At 45.7% G+C, this 23,201-nt stretch overlaps 1 protein-coding gene across 1 annotated transcript in view; it reads right to left on the bottom strand.

Moving 5' to 3' along the window:
* Positions 1-9,004: 9,004 nt before the first annotated feature.
* Positions 9,005-23,201, bottom strand: part of LOC307116882 (uncharacterized protein) — a 31,812-nt gene continuing 17,615 nt past the window's right edge. Inside the window, exons 11-15 of the mRNA XM_079801372.1 lie at positions 23,051-23,190; positions 10,365-10,610; positions 10,085-10,247; positions 9,729-9,831; positions 9,005-9,619 (exon numbers count right to left, since the gene is read on the bottom strand). Of these exons, the coding sequence (XP_079657498.1) occupies positions 9,516-9,619; positions 9,729-9,831; positions 10,085-10,247; positions 10,365-10,610; positions 23,051-23,190 (756 nt within the window). The 3' untranslated portion in view covers positions 9,005-9,515. The remainder of the gene's footprint in view (positions 9,620-9,728; positions 9,832-10,084; positions 10,248-10,364; positions 10,611-23,050; positions 23,191-23,201) is intronic.

The raw sequence follows: 23,201 nt of genomic DNA, 5'->3' as shown, positions 1-23,201 counted from the left end.
ACTTATCTTCCTTTGCTGCAATAATATGAATGTTCCAAGTGCCCAACCAAAGGGACACTGATCACATAATGGTTATAAATATATATTTATAACCATTATATATATATTTTTTTTTTGCTTGACAAAATGGCACTCAAACCAATCAATTAATCTTAACTTGGATTTTAAACAAACAAAGCATACATATTTGAGTGTTTTGCGAGAGCTGTGGTCTGCTATAATAACTGAATGCAAAACAAGTTGTGCAGTTGATAAATGCTATAAATTCCAAACACATTGTGATTGGTTCTCACTCACCGTTTATGAGCAGAAGTGACACACACAGTGAGATCAGAAACCTCATTGTGATGAACGGTACCTGCACACACACATATATAATGTACACACACGTTTCTTATATTGTGTTATATTTCATTCCATGTTTGTTGAGGATATTTGTAAAACAACTATAACATTCACAGATATAAAAAAATAAATAATAATAATAATACAACATTTAGATCCATCAAAAGCTGGAGCCCAATGGACTAAAATAAAGAGAAAGAACTTTACCTGAAGTCAGAGCAAACTTTCTTCAGCCTCTCAATACAGTGATTCTGACCAGCAGCTCTCACAATCTTATCAATGCCTTTAATAACTGTGGGTGGACCAATACTGGAACCAGAAGTCATTTCTACAGAGAGCATAAGTAATATTTTTACCTGCAGAGTAGGTCTCTACTCTCGACCCCCCTAAATGAAGCTTTATATAAGGCTAATAATGCTTAAATGCCACACATTAAATGGATCACCACTGACATTAGTACCTGAGCGAGTGTTTAAAATGCATATGAACAGTAAAACTGAAAAAGTTTAGACTACCCTCTTAAACGTAATGCTGTTAAACTGAATGTACAAAGCAAACTGTTCGCTGAAAAATCCACAAAACATCACTGCAATAAAAGTGTGGCTTGCAATTTAGCGGGTTCACATTAGGCAAATGGGTATCTAATATTTGTGTACTGAGTGACAATGAAGGGAAAAAAACAAGGACTAATCAAGGAAACTGATTTACAAAGACCGCAGAGAATACATACATTTAGGCTAAACAGACAATGTGGGTATTTCCCTAAAGCGAGGACACCTAACGTCTCTTTTATATAAAATGATTTGTCATATACGTGTATATTTTATATATTGTTTGCACAACACTTTTCATTAGGCATGCACATGAGTTGATCATTTAATTTAAAGAATCAGCTCTGACCTCTGTTCTTGGAAATTTTAAGGAAGTGAAAAATATTCAATGGTTTACTGGAGCAGAAGGTTTGACTCTTTAGGAATGTTCTACATTCCTCACTTGCACACTTAAAAAAAATGCACTGATGCACTGTCATGCACTTAAAATGTGTCTTGACAGTAATGTCTCCTCTGTAAATTTACAGAATAGGCTAAAATGTAATTTTTTAACAGAATTCGGTAACACTTAATTTTGATGGTCCCTTTTGAACATTCTGTTGATTATAAGTAACTTTGCAACTACATGTCAACTAACGTCTCGGTTACGTATGTAACCCTCGTTCCCTGAAGGAGGGAACGGAGATGCCACGTCGGAGTACCGACGAATAGGAATCTCGCTCGCGAGAGCCAATCTACTTCGAGTGTAACTAAACGAGCCAATGCACATTGGCATGCAATGATTGCACCAGGTGCTCATGCCACGTTGTGCGGGTATAAATGAGACACAGGTGATTGCATCAAATCAGCCTTTTGCTGAGGAGCCGAGTAGGTAGACAGGCACCCCAGCAGGGTACAGAGGACATGGCGACGGGACGTGGCGTCTCCGTTCCCTCCTTCAGGGAACGAGGGTTACATACGTAACCGAGACGTTCCCATTCAGTCGTCACTCTCCAACCCCTGTTGCAGGAAGGAAAGCACAGACGCGTTTGAACATCTTCAGGGGTCTTCTCGGCGAGAAGAACACCACTCGACGAACAGGTCCCACTTCAAGGCGTAAGCCTGTCTTGTAGACGGAGCTCGTGCCGAAGTGATGGTGTTAACTACCTCTTGGGGTAAGTCACCTAGAACCTCCGCGTCCCGTCCAGGGGCCAGACATGAAGCTTCCACAGGTCTGAACGCGGGTGCCAAAGGGTGCCCCGTCTCTGAGTCAGAAGGTCCTTCCTCAGAGGAATCGGCCAAGGAGGGGCTGTCGCGAGGAGCATAAGTTCTGGGAACCAGGTCCGGTTGGGCCAGTACAGCACCACCAGCAGGACCTGCTCCTCGTCCTCCCTGACCTTGCACAGTGTCTGTGCAAGTAGGCTCACTGGGGGAAACGCATATTTGCGCAGCCCCTGGGGCCAGCTGTGCGCATGGGCATCCGTGCCCGAGTGTACCCTCGGTCAGCGAATAGAACCACTGGCAGTGGGACGTTTCTGGGGAGGCAAACAGGTCGACCTGTGCCACCCCGAACGGTCTCCAAATCAGCTGAACCACCTGGGGGTGGAGTCGCCACTCGCCTAGGAGCGCAGCTCGTGAAAGCTCGTCGGCCACACGGTTGTGCACACCAGGGACCTGAATGGCCCGAAGCGACCTCAGACACTTCTGACTCCAGAGGAGGAGATGGCGGGCGAGTTGCGACATGCGACGGGAACGCAGACCACCTTGACGGTTGATATACGCAACGGTCGCAGTGTTGTCCGTGCGGACCAGTACATCTTTGCCCCGTAACCACGCTTTGAGGCGGCTCAGAGCAAGATGCACTGCTTGCAACTCGAGGCAATTGATATGCCAATGCAGGTGCGGGCCCGTCCAAACCCCTGACACTGCATGCCCGTTGTACGTGGCTCCCCAGCCCATGGGGCACTCCGGCCCGAAGGAACGAGGGGTCTGACCATGGACTGAAAGACTGGCGGCAGGCCGGTGTGATGCTCACCCGGAGAGTGCCGCGTTGCCACGCCCATCTCGGGACTCTGCCGTGTAGCCAATGCTGAAGCGGTCTCATATGAAGCAGGCCGAGCGGTGTTACTGCCGCAGCGGCTGCCATATGCCCCAGGAGCCTCTGAAATTGTTTTAGTGGAACCACCATCCTGCCTTGAAACGTGTTCAGGCAGTTCAGCATTGACATCGACTGGACACGCTCCTCTGGGAGGCACGCTGTCCGTTCGACCGAATCCACACCGAGAAAAGAGATCCTCTGCACGGGGGCGAATTTGCTCTTTTCCCAGTTGACCCGAAGACCCAACTGGCTGAGGTGTCTGAGCACCAGGTCCCTGTGTTCGCACAACTGATCCCTGGATGGACTGTGCTAGAATGAGCCAGTCGTCGAGATAGTTGAGGATGCGAACGCCCTGTTCTCTCAGGGGAACAAGGGCCCCCTCCGTGACTTTCGTGAAGACACGGGGGGACAGGGACAGCCCGAAGGGCAGGACTCTGTACTGATATGCTCGACCCTCGAACGCAAAGCGCAGAAACGGCCTGTGTCGAGGAAGAATCGAGACATGAAAGTACACGTCCTTCAGGTCAATCGCTGCAAACCAATCTTGGGGACGGATGCATTCAGAAATGCGTTTCTGCGTGAGCATCTTGAACGGTAGCTTGTGGAGGCTCCGATTCAGGACTCGCAGGTCCAAGATTGGCCGTAACCCACCGGTTTTCTTGGGTACAATGAAGTACGGGCTGTAGAAGCCGGTCTTCATATCGGCTGGAGGGACCGGCTCTATCGCGTCCTTCGCCAGTAGGACAGCGATCTCCGCACGCAGGGCATGGGCATCTGCGGCATTCACCGAGGTGAAGCGGACGCCCTTGAACCTGGGGGGGGGGCGCCGGGCGAACTGAATCGCATAGCCGAGCCAGATGGTCGGAATGAGCCAGCGAGACGGACTGGGGAGCTCTAGCCAGGCTCGCAGAGACCGTGCAAGCGGGACAATAGGGACCACCGCCGTACCCACCGTGGGGCAGCGAGGTGGAATGCAGGTACCAGGCTGGGGCGGCTGTCTCGTGGAGGCGGCCCGCAGCACGGTTGTGAGTGTGCGGTGCACACTTACCTGATTCCATGAGAGGGCAGAGGGTACGTGAGAAGGCTAGGTTGCGTCCTCGAACCGTCCACTACTGTCCACTGGCGAAGGAGGAGGATGAGTGTAGTCCGGCGTTTGACCGTCCACAGCTCTCCGAACCCCCTTGGGACCCAGAGATGGGAGGAACTGCTTTTTTTGTTTGTTTTTTTTTGAGAATTTGGGTACCACTGGTTGTGACACCAGCGGCAGAACGGATTTTGACTCAAGATTTCCTGCCCGGCCCTCCTCCGGGGAAGAGCAGCCCCGCCCATCTCCCGGTCACCCGTCTCAGAGGTGATGTTTCACCGACCGCTTAAACAGCAGCAGAGACAGGTAGCGTCATCTTCCTGCAGGACACAGTAGAGCAGGCTGTGCCAAGTGTGTTTTTTTTTTTTTGCAGGGGACGACGCCTTTGGCGACGAGCAGACTGAGGGGCGGCCCACGAGGCACTCTGATGGTACGTCGGGGGAGGTTCTTGATTGCCTCAGCCTGCTACCGACTGCGAAGAACTGCTGGGCCCAGTTCTCAACAGTGTCGCCCAAGGCCATCTTGTGAGATGGGAGCATCGAGAAAGCGTACTTTGACGACCACTCACATCTCAGCAAGGCAAGCCAGGAGGTTTTTCTGGACCACTGAGGTGGACATCGTCTGGCCGAGGGCCTGCGCCATGACTTTGATCACGGTTAGTCAACATGCACAGCTCAACCTCAACTCAGAACTACCCTTGTGCAGGCAGGGGTGGTCTGCGTACAGCCACCCCACCGTTGAGGGTAGTGAGAGAGGAAAAACTTATGCAGTTTTGGCCCTTTTGGCTTTCCATATCCAAAGAAGTGCCACACTGCCATGTTTTCGATGCACATCCGGGAGTGATCCCGGGAAGCATGGCTGTTAACTCTGAATCCGATTCAGCGAAGCACACACCATTACAGTGGGCTCAGCATCATCCTCATTCCCAGAGCACAACAGCCCTCTCTCCGATGCAGCGATTGACATCTGATCCTCAGCTGGAGCACTGAATGAAATGCTAGGTTCCCCCATAAGAAGGACCAGCAATTTCACCCAGAGCTGCACAGCTTGCAGTGCGCTAGAGGGGGAGGGGCCCTAGAGGGTTGGTTCCCCGAAGGAGAAGCCCTCCTCTCCTCAGGTCACCCCAGCTATTTCACTGAAGTAGACCTCTCCTGTTGCCAGGTAGGGCGCTACAACGAGAAATAGGCAAGGGGACAGCGCACCTAGAGCGCAAAGCGAGCGCTGGATTGCCGTGACAACCCGCGCTACAGCCTAGCACTCAACGGCACACGGCACGCAGAGAAGCGAGAGGTCCGTTCAGGTTTCCCCGACTGCAACTCTCGCTGATCTCCGCGGTCTCCCAGAGTGTCGAGCAGACCCGCGGCTGTGCTTTTACACACGAGCGGCGGCTGGCCAACAACAAAGGGGACCCAAGCTTCCCGGAGAAAGATGAGTCGCAACCGGCGTGCCGACGTGGTCATGTTCTCATTAGAAAACATGACCACCCACGAACACAGTCTCAGCATGCGCCCAGACATGTGAAACAGTGTTCGTGGCCGTCAGTGAGGACAGGAAACAACCGCATCCAGAAACACACAGATAGAATGTCATCTTTAAAAAGACGCAAGCTCTATCTGTGTAGCTCTTTTAGGGAAACTGCTCTCCGCGGTACTGAAGCACACAGGGGAATAGTCGCGGCGACACAGACAGGGAAAAAGTGCAGCCTGACATGCGCGCTCTCTCTCTCTCATAGAAGGCGATCTCTTACCAGCCGTGAAAACGGCTTTTCAGCGCTCTTAACAGCGCACCGAACCAGCTGTGAGAACAGCCTTTTGTTTTTGCTCAAAATAGAAAAAGAAAGAGAGAAATCAACCCCGCTGCCGTGCCGTCACTCCAACACCAAACGAGGAGAGGTCCACCGAAGAGCTTGACTCGTTATAATGTTAACACACGCTTTGTAGAGAGTGATTTCAGGACAAACCATTCACCACTCGGCTCCGAAGCAAAAGGTTGATTTGATGCAATCACCTGTGTCTCATTTATACCCGCACGACGTGGCATGAGCACCTGGTGCAATCATTGCATGCCAATGTGCATTGGCTCGTTTAGTTACACTCGAAGTAGATTGGCTCTCGCGAGCGAGATTCCTATTCGTCGGTACTCCGACGTGGCGTCGTGAGTGACCGACTGAATGGGAACTCTCATTAAAGTATTGGTAGACTGTCTGATTAATATTGGCCAACTCTTTATTGTGATGCTTCCCCAACAGACATCATACTGGCAATAAGTAACTTTGCAAATACGTCAACTTATTCTAACCCTAACCCTACCAGTCTACTAATACTCTAATGAGAGTGAGTAGACATGTAGGTGTAATGTTACTTATAGTCAACAGAATGTGGTAAAGGGATCATCAAAATAAAGTGAAACCCAGTATTCTAAAGTGAAAAACATGATAACTTTCCAGCAATTCAATGTAAGCTTTTGAGGTTTTTGTAAACTTTGGGATTAGCCTGGATGCCAGCCGAATTTAGCCCCGCCCACAACATTTGAGGTCAGCAAGTTCGGTCTGGTCTTGATCCGTTGTGGAGCAACTATGCTTGAACCAGAGCTGTTCAGACCAATCAAATTGTCAGGGCGGGATTTATACGAGGATGGACAGATGATCAACAGTAACATAATCATCCACGTCACCAAAGAACGCTTGGGTTGAACTTGTTCGTATATATGCGTTCACCTTTACTATTTCTCTCAAAAATTATGATTGTGTTGGTAAGTACACCGTGTATCCTTAAATTATTTTTACAACACCGGCAAAGATCGTTTACACTCATCTTCTACTTCTACTTCTTCCAGTGTGCATGCAGTTGAGTTCTGTTGACAACTATGTGTCACTCAACACGTCACTTGCTCCGTTGCTCTGATTGGTTGTAGGTCTATCCAATTGAGTGCAGAGGCATTTTCTTTCCTGGTTCAGCTGAAACACACCCCATAATCACAGCCCAATGGAGCAGGAGCAGACTCATATTCTGACTAGAATCTGAGTATGAAGACGTCAGGCTACTTTGGGATAGTAATCACTCAAATATTACTACATCCTTCTAAAGGAATTACTAGCCATTTGGAATAGTATTATAAAGTGAACACCGTGGTAACAATGTCTCAAGTGTTACTAATTATTTGGAAGCGTATTCAGTTACCTTTTATTGGTAACATTTTATTTTAAGGGTCCATAATTATGCGGTAGTTAAGTTTTAACACAACAGTAGTTAATGATTAACTGAATGTATGGTAAAGGTATATTAGTCCTTATTTATGCAGTACATAAACACCGGCGCTACGTCATATTCTCGCGCATGCGTCGTGGAGGCGCACACGGAAGACAAGAACAAGTTGGATAAAGGTGTTATTTTGATTTTTTTTTGCGCACAAAAACTATTGTCGTCGCATTGTATGATTATTGTAGAGCCACTGTGGTGAGATAGACTTTGTAACGACGTTTTAAGTGCCTTTCATGGATCTTGGAAGTGTCAATGTACTGAATGCCAATGGAGGCCTGTGTGAAGCCTTTCTCAGCCATCAGCTTTCAACTAAAATATCTTCATTTGTGTTCCGAATATGAACGGAGGTCTTACGGGTGTCCAACGACATGAGGGTGAGTAATTAATGACAGAATTTTCATTTTTGGGTGAACTAACCCTTTAAGCTTTAACAACCAATTAATAATAATCAAAGGGATAGTTCTTCCTACAATAAAAGGTCATCATTTACTTAGCCGTGTGTTGTTCTCAAATAACTCTAAAAGAGTTTTAGAAGACTGTTCGGTAATGGTTAGTTTTAGGGTTTGTAGAATAAGTTAACATCTAGGGGAGAGCGGGGCACAACCTAACGTGGGGTTAGTTGTAACACACATGGTTTAACACTTTCCACACATGCCAGGATAACAAAACTTACTGTATTTACTAGTTGCCATATCAACATTATTTAGAGTTTTTTTTTTTTTTTTAATCTTTGGAAGATATCACTGAACATTTATTCAACCATAGCAAAAGTACATTTCTTACTTAAATTTATTTTTCATCTCTGTTTTTTTTGTGTTTATTTAAAATAATACAAATCTGATATTATTGTAATCTTATATCTGTTATTTAACAGTTGATATAGTTCTTTAATGCTGATCTAATCAGCAGAGGACATGAGCCGGGGTTAAATCCCAGTTGCGCAGGCAGGGTGCGTTATCACAAAGAGCCCCTATTAGAACTATGATATTATATTCTATACTTTTATGAATTATTTTGAGAAACCATGAGAAAAAGGTGAATAAACACTGAGAGTCAATGTTCAGAAATGATTCATTATTAATATGTTTTTAAATATGCTGTATAGCTGTATTTAGTGATGTTTTTGCTGTCAAACTCAAAAATTTGATTATGTTTATTGATTAAAAAAAAAGTTAATAATTGTATTTTATTGACAAAATATTTAAGTTTGTCTTGTATATTTTCTTATTATATCAGGTAACATTTTAAGCTGTCGTATGGTCATGTTACAATGTACCCCACCTATGGGGCATGTTGTCACATTTCACTTCCATTCTTTCAGGGTAAATCAAGAAAAAAATCTATACACTGCTAATGAAACAAAACCACATAATTGTACTAGACGTGTGAAATTAATGTGGGGAAAAATAAATACTCTGAACCACAAGTGGATTTATACAAACTGAAAAAGTCAAAAAGCGTTAGGTTGTGCCTCTAGTTGCAAAGTTACTTATAGTCAGCAGAATGTCTTTTGGGGGAGCATCAAAATAAAGTTTGACCAACTTTATCTCATGCATATTATCATAGCATCACATTGGAAAATTAGTAAACGATTACAAATACAACAGTAAAAAGATAACAGAATGATCATTAATCTTTCTCATACTTTTACAGAAAGAAATTTATTTTAAAAGGAAAAACAGACTATGAGGCCAACCATCACATTTATTTATTTTTCCTCATTTGGATCTTTCAGACCTTTTTCCATATATGCCTTATAATAAATGTCTGAATAAAATATTGTACCAATTTTATTTTAGAATGAAATACGTCGTAATAGTTAGTCATACTATCACACTATCATGTTTCCATGAGTGTGAAAGCCAGTCTTTTGTAGAAGTATTTCTTGAACTGACACACAAGCCATATAGAATTGAAAAGGAAATCACAAAAACCGTAATGACCCAGTGTTGTTTTTACATGATTTGAATAAACATGAATCTGATGGTCTGTCTTGTTGCAGCACATCCGCTCAAGTAATACAGAATGAACATAGTATATACAGTAGCAATTCATGTAAATGATTGAATAATAATTTATTTATTTTGCCACATAAAATATCAGTTATGAAATAAAGAAACATTTAGAAACCCACAACCAATGTGGCTTCAGTTCCACATTAATTAAAATTAGACAATATGCATGTCTGTGGGACTAAACTAAAAGTGTGTCAGGACACACATCAGAGGAACAAGTAACAGCATCAGAGAAGCACACAGACAAGAAGCCTCAGATACCTTCACTTGGTCTGGGACCCACTCATCTGTGAACAGGGAATATAATGAAATGAAGTGAAATGAAATGTAATGTATTCACAGTAGAAATCATCATAAACCTTTATTACAAATGATTATAATAAATGAAATGTTCACCTGTGTTCCCTCCAGACCACACCAGAGGACCCATGGATATGGAAGCACTGTCATGGAAGTCCAGAGACCTGCCCTCTCTCCGCTGGTGTCCAGAGTCACAGTCCTGATAGAGAAAAGAGCAAAATCCAGCTGTGTGAATCCCTGTTAAATATCACTGAACTAACATGAAATAAAGGTAAGTCTCCAGCAGAGGGCAGCAAAAACAGGTATTTCAGCAGCATTACACACTGACACTGAAGCATTTAATAAAAGTTCTAATACAGTATTTAACCATAATTTTTATATAAAGTGATCAATTACATTTATTATCAGTTACTCATGAAACATTATCATTATGAGAGGTTTTGTAAACTCACATTTGAGCAGCGATTGCTTGACAGAAGGCAAAGGTGAACAGCACAGTGCAGGTAAAGCTTAGTGGAGTTTTCAGTGAAGATATTAATCCCAAAAGAGAAACGACTGAATGTCGAGACCCCGTTCTGCATAAGATTCACTATGTCGTCATTTGGATTGGGACACCTGATAATATCAATAAAAATAATTTTACAAAAATTTAATCCTGGGCTTTAGTCTTGAAACACTGATAGATAAAGTATCTCAGGCAATCCAAAAAAGCACAGCTATTTTTTTTTTTACTCTGAAAGGATGAGATCCCAGCGGAGGCTGTAATCAGGATCATTCACAGGTGTAGCCCAACACGTGTCCATCACCAGGGCAAACTGGCGGCTGTCGACCCCCTCAACACGAACTTCCACATGCATCTTCTGGTTGAGCTCTGCATCCACTCTACCAGTGAAGGGCCGGATAAACTCATCATCCTCATATGGAATCATCCGGACCCGATATCTGCCTTCACCAGCAGTAAGAGTCTTGTGCACAATGCTGATGAAATAGGAAAAAAAAAAAAAAAAAATGCTTATAAGAATAGTTAACACAACAATTTTATTTCAGGCATAATTTACTCACTTGTGTGTCCTTCTAAACTATGACATTATGAACTATGGCATTTTTTCTTTCATGAAGCACAAAAGGGGACATTTTCAAGCTTAAAAAAAGTCAAATGAAAACATAAAAGTGTCATTAAAATAGTTCATACTCTTGCTCTCTTTTTCTTAACGCATTATAGTCCTTCATGTCTATTGCGATCTCAAATTTCTGGCCAGTTAATAATACTTAGAATATCAAAATCTGCTGGCGGTAGATCCTTTTCCTATTTAGCACCCAAACTGTAAAATAGTCTTCCTAGCCTTGTTAGGGAAGCAGACACACACTGTCAGTTTAAATCAGTTTTAGTTTAGACTAAAAACACAAATCCTATGGCCAGCTTCAGCTCCATACTGGCATGATAAATTGATCTTCAAGCAAAAGGAACTGAATGAATATTTTAATGCTACTAATGCCAATCTAAATTCTGACTTTTGATGCTGCCTGAATCATAATGACACCGTGTTCATTCATTAGCCAGAGGAGAACTGGCCCCTCGACTGAGTCTGGTTTCTCCCAAGGTTTTTTTTTTTTCTCCATTCTGTCACCTGGTGGAGTTTGGGTTCCTTGCTACTGTCGCATCTAGCTTGCTTAGTTGGGGTCACTTAAAATTCAACAATATTACCACGTTTGTTTGGCCATATAATCTTAAGATATTAGGTTAAACTTATTTGGCTTGCTGTCCAATGATGAGGGGCTCGATGAAGCAGCTTCAACTCAAGCTCTGATACACCCCACATTGGCTAAATCTAGGATATGATAACTTAGGGCAAGGTACCTAAGATGTATGTGGAGTCTGGGGAGGTGGTGGGATGCTGGAAAAGCTGAGACTGAGGAGAGGTAAGCAGCTGCTTAAATACTCTGGCTGTTGATTGGAAGATTAGATGGGCTCACTCCTCCCTAAATTATGTTTTATTAACAAGGTTCGGGAGGAACATGTTCAGATAATTTACACAGGTTGAGAGCACTCAGCCAATCAACAATAGAGGTATATATATGCAGCAGTCCTACCTCTGTTTGTGGACCGTTATCAGCAACCCTCCACCACCCCTTCTCCACAATTTTAGTTCTGACCACTTACATATATGGGGTTACTCTGGGTTCGGGCCTAATTCCAAGCTCGAAGCCCTCCCCCCGGACAGCACGCCAAATACGCATTTAAATTTACTCTCTATAAATTATAGTATGTAAGTGTGAACTCGTGAAATCATGTTTAAGAATTTCACTTAATGAGTTTGTTTGCCCATATAATCTTTAAGATATTAGGTTAAACGTATGTGGCTTGCTGTCCACTGATGAGGGGCTCGATGAAGCAGCTTCAACTCAAGCTCTGATATACCCCCCAAAAAGAGCAGAATACATTTGGGACAGCAAGTTGGTTTTAGCATGATAAAACTGCTTAAGGATTTAAAGTATACGGGATAACCAAATGCTTAAAGCATGATGCAATACAATACAATATATTATTTATTTATAAACCACATTTAAAAACATCCAGGGCTGACCAAAGTGCTGTACATAAAATCATCAAACTAAAAGATAAAGAAAAAAGTACCACACAACAATATTTAAACAATAACCGAGCCTAAGATCAAGGAGTGTTGAAGGATTACAAGGATACCCCCCAAAAGGAGTGAAAAATTGAAGCGGTATGAAAAATAGAGGTGAGAGATGTCGAGTGGCTCTGGTGACCTGGAGTCATGAATGTACACTGCTGCGGCAGTGATATTTAACAGGGCCTCCTGCAGGAGGTGGGCTGGAACGCTTCTCCCTACTATGTCCACCATGTGGAGCTATGAGCGGGTTTCTGCTGCGGCAGTATTATTGTTTAGAGAACTCCGGCGGGAGCTGCTTTTTGAAAGCGTGTGCCTGCATTTGTTGCTGCTGTGTGAACAACTTGGAGCTTGTAGAATTTAGAATAGGATGCATCTAGCCGCTGCGGCAGTGACTTTCTAAATGTACTCCTGCGGGAGTATCTTGGGACTAGAGGTTTGAGTACGTGGCTGGAGTACGCCCCGCCGCAACATCCGTGACATGAAGGTCAGTGAAGTCAAAACGTATTTTGATTGGTTATCATGAAAAGGATTTAAAAGAACTGGAGAAACAGAAGGAAGTAGTGATATTACGAATGACACTGAAGCTTCGAAGCATGTATGTAGCGTTGTCCTTGTTTTATTTGTGCTTAAATGGATAAAACAACAGAGCTGCACTCTCAGGCTGCTGTAAATTTTACCTGCCACGACATGGCAATTCAAAGATTCAAAGAGGCTTCATTTCTCAATACCTAGAAGGAAGCAGTAGTGACACCTGACCTGAATTTTAGGTAGGGCAGATTCTGGGTCTTAGCGCTAGTTTATGATTGTTACGTACGCCGTTCTACATAAATGTGTTTTTTTTTGGTATATGCTGTGCAAATGCGTGTGTGTTTGGGTGTAACCTGTCTGTTGCAGATGTGGAAAGTGATTGGAGGACTGACGTCAGGCGCTGACGTCTCCAATTGCACAACCAATCACCGGTCACTGGGCTGTTTATAAATGACGTTAACTTTAATAGCGAGAGACACTTTCTGGGTTGGGAGAATGCATGCTCGGTGAAGACGGTTCTCTCGTTCGAGAGACTGATCGATGTCTGGGGGTTCACTGTTGTTATGATCTAGCAGTTGGATCAGTTCTCTGTGTTTGTACTCGTGCTTGTTTGTCCATTTGTATGTTGCATACTTGAGGTGCGACAATAACTGTTTGTGACTGACACGTCATCTCATTCATCATTTAATGTCGTGTAAACAGGTAGGAGAGGTTGTGAGTCAGGGAAGCAGGTCGCATGACTTTGTGGTCATCCTTTTGCAGCTCCCCTATACTGTCTGAACGCACACGCACTCAAAATACTGTGTTCCCTTTCGTTCAGTCACTACGACGTAACGTTAGTGACTAACGAATGGGGGTTTCGCTTAGAAGCCTATCAACTTCGAGTTTTGAGAAAACGCCCAATGGCGTGCCAATGCCATGGGGCATGCGGAATTTGCATACGTAGCTCCGCCTCACTGCGTGAGTATATAAGGAAGTACGAGGCAATATCGCATTATGTTTCTGCTTTCGGAGCCAAGAGTACCTACCTCTTCACTCCTACAGCCTTCTGAGACTCTGTCAGCTTCTTCGAGACGAGCAGCTTTCCAGTCAGTGTTGGTGTGACGGCGCGTTCCAGTGATCGCATACTTCCTGCCTGCTGATCTGTGCAGTGGTCCGCCTGACAGCTGGTGTGTGTTTCCCTGGGCGCTTCGGCATCGACTGCAAGGTTTTCCTCTCACAAAAAGAGCTTGCGCGTGGCACGTCTTTTTCAAGACGGCTCGCCCGTGCACTTCCGGGTGCGATCGATTTTCCGCTGCTGTCTGAGGACGCATTCACTGCTCGAGCGTGTTTGGGCTTCAGCGCGCACGGGCAGTGTTTGCGGATGTGTCACGTTTCCATTACGGGGGCGTGACCATCGCGATGTCACGGTCGAGACTCAATGATCTCCGTGAGGAGAGAGAGTCCCCTCTGCCACACCCCAATCTACCGTCCCCGAGTGAGATGGTACTTTGGCTGGTGGCCAGGGTGACCTGAGGGCGGTGCTGTGGTATTAAGAACCCCGACGTTCATTCCTCGGGCCACACCCCCCTCTTATACATCGCTTCCGCGAGTGTTGGATTGAATCTACGGCCCGTCTCTGACGCCCCGTTCGTTCAGTTCACGCTCCGGATAGCAGTGAGATGTCGATCGCCGCATCCCAAGGTGGGCTGGAGTCCTTTGGGGATGACGATTAGGTTGTGCTCCGCCTCCGGGTGTGTCAGCACTGCCTGATCTGACCTAAAGTTGACAGCCATGTTATCTCGGGCAGCCGCGAGTCTCGCGCTGGTGTGGAACTCCGCCCAGTCGCGGGTGCTCGTGGTTGCGCGATTGGTTTTTGGGGGCGGCACCCGACAGCTGTTGGGCCCCGCCCCCAATGCCTTTCGCTCCCGGGGTGCATGAGGAGATCACGCGGTCCCGGAAGTCCCCGTGCTTCTCGCGACCGTTTGGTGGCCTCCTCCGCCTTCTCTGCCCTTGATGGGGCCGCGGCCTAGGGTACACTGGGGCCGCGGCCTAGGGTACACTGGGGTTCTACAGCCCCTACTTCATTGTACCCAAGAAAACCGGTGGGTTACGGCCAATCCTGGACCTTCGCATCTTGAACCGATCCCTTCACCGGCTTCCGTTCGAGATGTTGACTGCGAAACGCCTTTTCGAATGCGTTCGTCCGTACGATTGGTTTGCAGCGATTGATCTGAAGGACGCCTACTTCCATGTCTCCATCCTTCCTCGACACAGACCGTTCCTACGGTTTGCTTTCGAGGGGCGGGCATACCAGTACGCAGTTCTCCCATTCGGGTTATCTCTGTCCCCTCGCGTCTTCACGAAGATCGCCGAGGCAGCCCTTGCGCCCCTTTGGCAGCACGGGGTCCGCATCCTGAACTACCTCGACGACTGGCTCATACTAGGCCACTCTCGAGAGCAGGTTTGCGGACACAGAGATCTGGTTCTCCACCACTTAACCCGTCTGGGCCTTCGGGTCAACTGGGAGAAGAGCAAACTCTGCCCAGTGCAGAGGATCTCTTTTCTCGGTATGGAGATCGACTCGGTCGCCATGTACGCGCAGCTTTCGAGCGAGCGCGCGCAGTCTCTGCTGACTTGCCTCCGACAAATCGAGAGCAAGAATGCGGTTCCACTGAAACTTTTTCAGAGGCTCCTGGGGCATATGGCATCTGCAGCCGCGGTAACGCCGCTCGGATTGCTTCATATGAGACCGCTTCAGCACTGGCTTCGCGATCGAGTCCCGAGATGGGCATGGCAGTCTGGCACGCTCCGGATCCAAGTGACTCGGGCCTGCTTACAGACACTCACCCCGTGGTCGAACCTCAGCTTTCTACGGGCCGGTGTGCCCTTAGAACGAGTTTCCAGGCATGTTGTCGTATCGACGGATGCCTCTGCCACGGGCTGGGGTGCCATGTGCAATGGACAAGCAGCCGCGGGCTCCTGGACAGGACCCCAGCGCCTCCTGCATGTCAATTGCCTCGAGTTGCTGGCAGTACGGTTCGCCCTGCACCGCTTCCGAGCGTTGCTGAAGGGTCAACATGTGCTTGTCCGGACAGACAACACGGCCGTAGTAGCGTACATCAACCACCAGGGCGGTCTACGCTCCCGCCGCATGTCTCAACTCGCCCGCCATCTCGTCTTATGGAGTCAGAAGCGCCTGAGGTCCCTTCGTGCTGTCCATATTCCGGGAGTCCTGAACCACGCAGCCGACGAGCTCTCGCGGTTTCAGCCTCTCCCGGGAGAATGGAGACTCCATCCCCGGACGGTTCAGCTGATTTGGGAACAGTTCGGCGACGCACAGGTAGACCTGTTTGCCTCCCACGACTCTTCCCACTGCAGCCTGTATTATTCCCTGACCGAGGGCACGCTCGGCACGGATGCACTGGCGCACAGCTGGCCGCGGGGCCTACGCAAATATGCGTTTCCCCCAGTGAGCCTACTCGCACAGCTTCTGTGCAAGATCAGGGAGGACAAGGAGCAGGTCCTTTTGGTCGCCCCGTACTGGCACGGCCGGACCTGGTTCCCCGAACTCATTCTCCTTGCGACAGCCCCTCCCTGGCCTATCCCTCTGAGACCGGACCTCCTTACTCAGAGACGGGGCACCCATTGGCACCCGCGTCCCGACCTTTGGAACCTCCACGTGTGGCTCCTAGACGGGACCCGGCAGGTTTGAGTGGCCTACCACCTACGGTGGTCGCCACCATCACTTCCGCTAGGGCAGAGTCCACTCGGCATGCCTATGCGTTGAAGTGGAACCTCTTCATCACCTGGTGCTCTTCCCGCCAAGAAGACCCCTGGAAATGTCCGATCGGGTCCGTGCTTGAGTTTCTCCAAGAGGGGCTGGAGCGAAGGCTGTCTCCCTCCACCCTCAAGGTATATGTGGCCGCAATATCTGCCCACCACGATCTCTTGGAGAACAAAAAGGTAAGTCAGCACGACCTGGTCATCAGGTTCCTGAGGGGAGCTAGGAGACTGAATCCTCCTCGCTCTCCTCTCGTACCCTCTTGGGACCTCGCAGTAGTACTAACTGCTCTGCAGAGACCTCCCTTTGAGCCTTTGCGGTCGGTTGATATTAAGTTTCTGTCTATGAAGACGGCTCTGCTGACCGCATTGGCCTCAGTCAAGAGGGTCGGGGACCTGCAGGCATTTTCGGTTGACGAAGCGTGCCTGGAGTTCGGGCCGGCTAACTCTCACGTGATCCTGAGACCCCGGCCTGGATATGTGCCCAAGGTTCCCACCACTCCGTTCAAGGACCAGGTGGTGAACCTGCAAGCGCTGCCTTTGGAGGAGGCAGACCCAGCCTTGGCATTGCTCTGTCCAGTACGCGCTCTCCGCGCCTACGTAGACATGACGCAGTGTTTCAGGACCTCAGACCAGCTCTTTGTCTGTTATGGTGGAGAGCGGAAGGGAAGTGCTCTCTCAAAGCAAAGGCTGTCTCACTGGATAGTGGACACCATTGCTTTGGCTTACCAGCAGCAAGGCCGACCATGTCCCCTTGGTGTGAGGGCACACTCCACCCGGAGTGTGGCTTCCTCTTGGGCTCTAGCGCATGGCGCCTCGCTAGCAGACATCTGCAGAGCTGCAGGCTGGGCGACACCCAACACATTCGCCAGATTCTACAATCTCCGAGTGGAGCCAGTGTCCGACTATGTACTCGCCCCCCCGAGGGGCCGGTGATGGGCCAGGCTCAGGTGTCTTCGCTTGCTCGCCACTCCACTCCACGGACTGGATACGTGCGATATTTTCCTCAGGTGAGCTCCCCGAGAGCCCTGAGCTCCTCCAGCACTGTCGACGCCGACATCAGTTCAGTCTGCCCTCTCGAGCCCAGACCCTCATGTCCGGCCAGGTGCCCCATGTGCATGGTTCCCTCCGGCGACCCCCACATGTGTATTTCACCGTAAGTCTCCGCAGTGAGCGGGTTTCTTCCCTTGGCGTGTCCCCGCCACCCCTAGGGTTAAAAATCCACCTTCGGCTGGTACCCTAGAGATCTTCCATATGCAACCCTCTCCGGGTCATATGTGTCTCTTAAGTCCTCCCCACGGGTAGGCATCTTTGGCATTCCCTCACTGGGATGTGCTTCCCAGTGTACCTTGGTATTCCTGTGTTAAGTGGGAGTCCTTCGTCCGTACTAGTCTTACGACAGGGTACTCACACTTACGCAGGGCACTGGAAGACAGCTGAGTGGCGGGATTATATTGGGACCCCCATTCGTTAGTCACTAACGTTACGTCGTAGTGACTGAACGAAAGGGAACGTCTCGGTTACGGATGTAACCCTCGTTCCCTGAGGAGGGAACGGAGACGTAACGTCCCCTTGCCACATCGAGCTGTGTTGCCTGGAACGCAGGAGTTCAGTCTTGGCTCCTCAAGCAGGTAACATAATGCGATATTGCCTCGTACTTCCTTATATACTCACGCAGTGAGGCGGAGCTACGTATGCAAATTCCGCATGCCCCATGGCATTGGCACGCCATTGGGCGTTTTCTCAAAACTCGAAGTTGATAGGCTTCTAAGCGAAACCCCCATTCGTTAGTCACTAACGTTACGTCTCCGTTCCCTCCTCAGGGAACGAGGGTTACATCCGTAACCGAGACGTTATGTCTGATAATATATCTAGACAAATTAACATCTAATTAACGAGGGCCGTAACAATGATAATCATTTTGTAAGCTTTATATTCTAATAGCTGAGCACATCAAACTTACTTTTGTCCAAATGTCCTTGCCTATTCCATTTGAGGATGGCGCTCTAGTGATGATTTACAGACTTTATTACACACAACAAATGCATAGAATTGGATCTTAGAATTGGCTTGAAGTAGTATTGCAACCGAATGTTGTTTTAGAATATTACAGGTTCTGTAGGAATTCCAGTGAGGAAAACAAAGTAATGTCTATTCGCAGAACAAACATGAAACAAACACAACAGAACTGTATATAAAAGCTATTCACACGAACACGTTTCAAATTAGGAATTAATAATCTCATTAATTTGATACGCTACTCCACATATGAAGAACAGACATGCTAACTGGTTACTAACCTGATGCAGACACAAGTGGACTGTTATCGTCTTTGTTTGGAGCGAGAAGTCACGTGAAAACAGATTTACATTGGAAATTTGTGGTGCGGTTGTAGAGCTATCATAAAAACATGCCTGCCGAATCCATGCACTACGTGTTAATATATCCTGCTCTAGAAAATCAGAAAAATATTGGTTGCAGAACGCTGAACACATTTATAATTTATTATTAATTTAGTGTATATAGAGGTTTATGTTTGGATTTATATTTTGGTGGGGCTCATAAGGACGAGCCACAGCTGGAAAGGAAGTACAGTGGAGAAAGTTGGAATAGTTGGTTCTAGCCTGGGGAGTGGAGTTAACTGCATATGGGAACTCATGAGAGCTGGGGAAGCAGTGAAGCTGTTCTTCCACGGCCGCTGTTGTTGGCCGGGAGGAAAGAACTGGCGGACGAGGAAGTGCGTGCGGCAGCCTCTGAATTAGATGTTTACACTCAGAACGCCGGGCCGAAAGAGAAACAGAAGTGGATGAGGGCTGAGTCTTGCTTTTATGAGATGTTGAAGTGTTTTTTGGGATTCTGGAACTGTTGTTAGAACTGATGAATAGATCATAGTGTTGAGCTTTTGATGATCTGCGGGATAAATGGATTCCAGAGCTGGAGAGGATTTGATGTAGGCTGTTGATGGACAATTTTGAAATGTGTGGAATCTTTGGATTAATGGCGGTAGAATGTAGAGATGAAGTCTGTGAAGAAGATAGATAAAACTGGCGGTCTTGAGGGTTGAGGAGGGAGTGGTCTTCTTGAGCATGGTTTGTAGGAGCGCTGGATTTTGCAGCCGGAGCGCTCAGAAAGAGTATCTGTGTTTGGATTTGTGAGATCCGATCTTACGCGAGATGTGACTGTTGGTGTCTCGGGAAGAAAGTACAGTTTGTCATCTGAAGGGAAAAGCTGGATTTCCGGAGTGTTGGACACAGTGGCATAGCCAGAGTTTTATTTTTGAGGGGTCCCATCTAAAAATGAGGGGGCCGCTATATATATATTTAATTTTTTAATTCAATGATTTAGCCTACTTAATTTTGTTGTCACGGGAAATGATGAGCTCGAAATGTGAATCATTGTCTGTCCATCATTTTGTGTGACCATAAAGAAAATTGTCACGCCAATATTGAAAATATTTGCATCTTAAATCATGAGGCCAGGCCAGTGGATATCATATCGCAATGTTCAAACTTTGCACGAGAGTTATGCCGGTGAAGAAGTCTCAAACACCAGTCAATTATTCACTACACAAAGTGAAAGTAAAAAACTGAGTTTATCTGATGCTGTATCTGACGCCTTTCTGAACATTCCGTTCATTTCTGAAGCTCATCCGCTAAGCACCGCACGCTCAACCCAGAATGCCCTTTGTGACAAATGCTGGTTCGAATAGGCCTATCTGAAATAAGTAGCTAGGGCTGCCCAAACTAAAAAAAAAAATGTTCTAGTAGTTGTTCATTTAAAGGGATAGTTCACCCAAAAATGAAAATTCTGTCATAATTTACTCACCCTCAAGTTGAGGGTGAGTAAAACAAAGCAGATAACAAAGCAGATAGAGCAACCATTGACTACCATAGTAGGGAAAAAAAATACTATGGTAGTCAATGGTTGCTCTATCTGCTTTGTTACACACATTCTTCAAAATATTTTCTTTTGTGTTCAGCAGAACAAAGAAACTCATACAGGTTTGGAACAACTTGAGCAATTTCATTTTTGAGTGAACTATCCCTAATCACACCCATGTGACGAATATAAACATGCCAGGTATCGTTGGAATCGTGTGTTCATTGGCTACATTTTCTGTCAGTCATGACGATTCAATGCTTTTATTGGCTCCAGATAAACAGACAATATCATTGGATGAGCACATCATGACATCAGCTAAACCGAGTGCTATGGTTGGACATTTTGGACTAGATCCCGGCTATCTTTGCATGTTTTTGAGTGCGAGTGGTTTTATTATGTTCGTAACATTCTAAGCTATAAACCCATGTCACTTTATGCTACCGGGAGACTGTTTTTGGTGCATTATTTTATTGCATAACAGTCTAGTATGATACTTCGCTCCACAGAAATGCGATGTAAACAAAGGATTAACCATCAATATTACACCGTTATTGTTTCGTTGGATTAAAAATGCTCTATGGGATGTTATTCAATGGACCCTCACCTTTCCATTAATTCTGGAACTTTTAGCAGTGTATGCGTGTGTGGCTCGTAATTAGGACACTAATGGTATGTACTCTGTTTTTCTTTATGCTTGTTTTGATGTGTATTGTTTACATTAATGCAAAAATACAGCCGTTATAAGCTTTTCATTGAAAAACAGTGGTCTGTTCTCGATGCTTGGGGTTTAGACCTTTAGAATGATATATAGTTTGTCAAGATTAATTATGTTTTTTTACGTTAAATCTATTAATAAACATTACACTCGTGCTAAAAATAGTGCTTCAACCCGAGCACGTCATCGCAACGCTTAAGGGGTTAAGCCGTTGTTCACATGGCGCCGGCGCCTCCCATGTCATTGTCTATATTTGCTTATTATTTATTAAATCCAGGCAATAGGTTGATAAAACATTGATTCAAATTAAGATACAATTTATACAAAACCAAATTCACTTTAAAGAAAGGCTTTCAACAAAACAAAACTTAATGAAGTGGTCAAAATTATTATTGCGCATCTTATGTGTTCTGTTCACTTTTCATAATCAACGTAATTTTTTTTATGAAATAAAAAAATAACATTATAATATTTAAACATATGAAACTAAATACACATTTTAATAGCTACAAGTATAGGCTACAGTACAGAGAAATTTTGTGTTGGAGCGGGATTTCAGCACGCGTCGTTTTACTGGTGAGCTGTTTACGAGTGGAGCTCCGCTCCTGCTCTGGTAAGGTAAGCCGTTTTTTTGCGTTAATTTTTATTTCCTGTTACTGTGCAGGCTCTTGTATTGTATATGACAGTGTAAACAGCTCAATAACCCTTTTATTGAAAGGTTTAATGTAGGCCATAGTCCATTGCATTACAATTGCAAGAAGAATCAACAATGTCAAAAAAGGTGATGTGCAGTCAAATGTCCTGGTATGCATGCTGTTTAAACAAGTGTTCTCACCGATATGCTTGTTGTGCTTTCGTGTTTTATAGACTCGATATTGTTTCTTATTGAAATGTGGCACTGTCTGAAGTTTAGTTTAAACTCGACGTGTTCGCACAAGCGGCAAAAATGAGGCGGGATAAATCCTTTGGATTTTTGCGCACAGAAAACATAATTTGATCACTGTACCGCCTTCCTGTAATAATGTAGGCAACCACTTGTTATACATAAATCATGTAGCCTAACAGTTCATGTTTTTACTTGCACATATGATTTCGTTTTGATTCAAATGATGCATGTGCTGAGTGATCGGTCAGCAATCAAGAGCATGCAACAGAAGTGCGCACTCGCTCTCTCTTTACCGTCAGTTAGTAATATGCTTCCTATTTAACTTTTTTTGCTATAATATCCGACCGAACTTCAAACTTCCAGCCATGTCTCTGGAAAAGGGATGTGTGCTCGACAAGCTTGCACCTCTGTTTGCCGCTGTGCGCTCAATCCATTATTTTATTTTAAGCAATCAGAAATCTGGGGGGGCCTGACATGTAAATGATTTTTTTCTTGTTATCACTGTAAAGCTGCTTTGAAACAATCTGTATTGTATAAAGCGCTATATACATACAGGTGACTTGACTTCATTTCAAATGTTCTGAAGTCACGTTTTGTTTAGGGAACAGACACAAAGTCATACGCACTAGCTCTCTTTGGTAGTTCCATAAGAGTTGATCAGAGATGTAGTAATGTGTGAATCGTAAGCGAGTTGTTCTTTTGAGTCAGATCTTTTCAAGGAATCCAGTTCACAAAACAACTCAGAATGATTTGAACATGAGTCTGACTGCTCTACTTCTCAAGCTCATTACGCAAAGCTAGGGAATAATTCAGAGAACTTGTAAAATCATCTTTCTTGAAGCTTGAAAGTCTCCATGAGGAATAATGACTAATTGCATAACAATGTTTAATCCTTTAACAGAACAAATAAAGACATGCAGGTTTAAACAACATTACGGCGAGAAAATGTCTATATTTTAGTTGAACTACTCCTTTATTAAGAAAGGCTGAATTTGTATGTGACTCACACCTCTCTAGTGGGTTGTTTTCCACCTTCATGGAAAATGTTTGTGTTTGAGGATAAACACAGCTGAAAGAAAGCTTCAGGCTTTTCTCTGACCTCGGTGTTCCCAGATTAAAGTTATCATAGATGAAGTGGGTGCCGTTGGCCTGTGGACAAC

This window comes from Gobio gobio (genome assembly GCF_949357685.1).
Source record: "Gobio gobio genome assembly, chromosome: 20".
In the NCBI taxonomy this organism is placed as follows: Eukaryota; Metazoa; Chordata; class Actinopteri; order Cypriniformes; family Gobionidae; genus Gobio; species Gobio gobio.
This window is presented reverse-complemented; position numbering and strand designations above follow the sequence as displayed.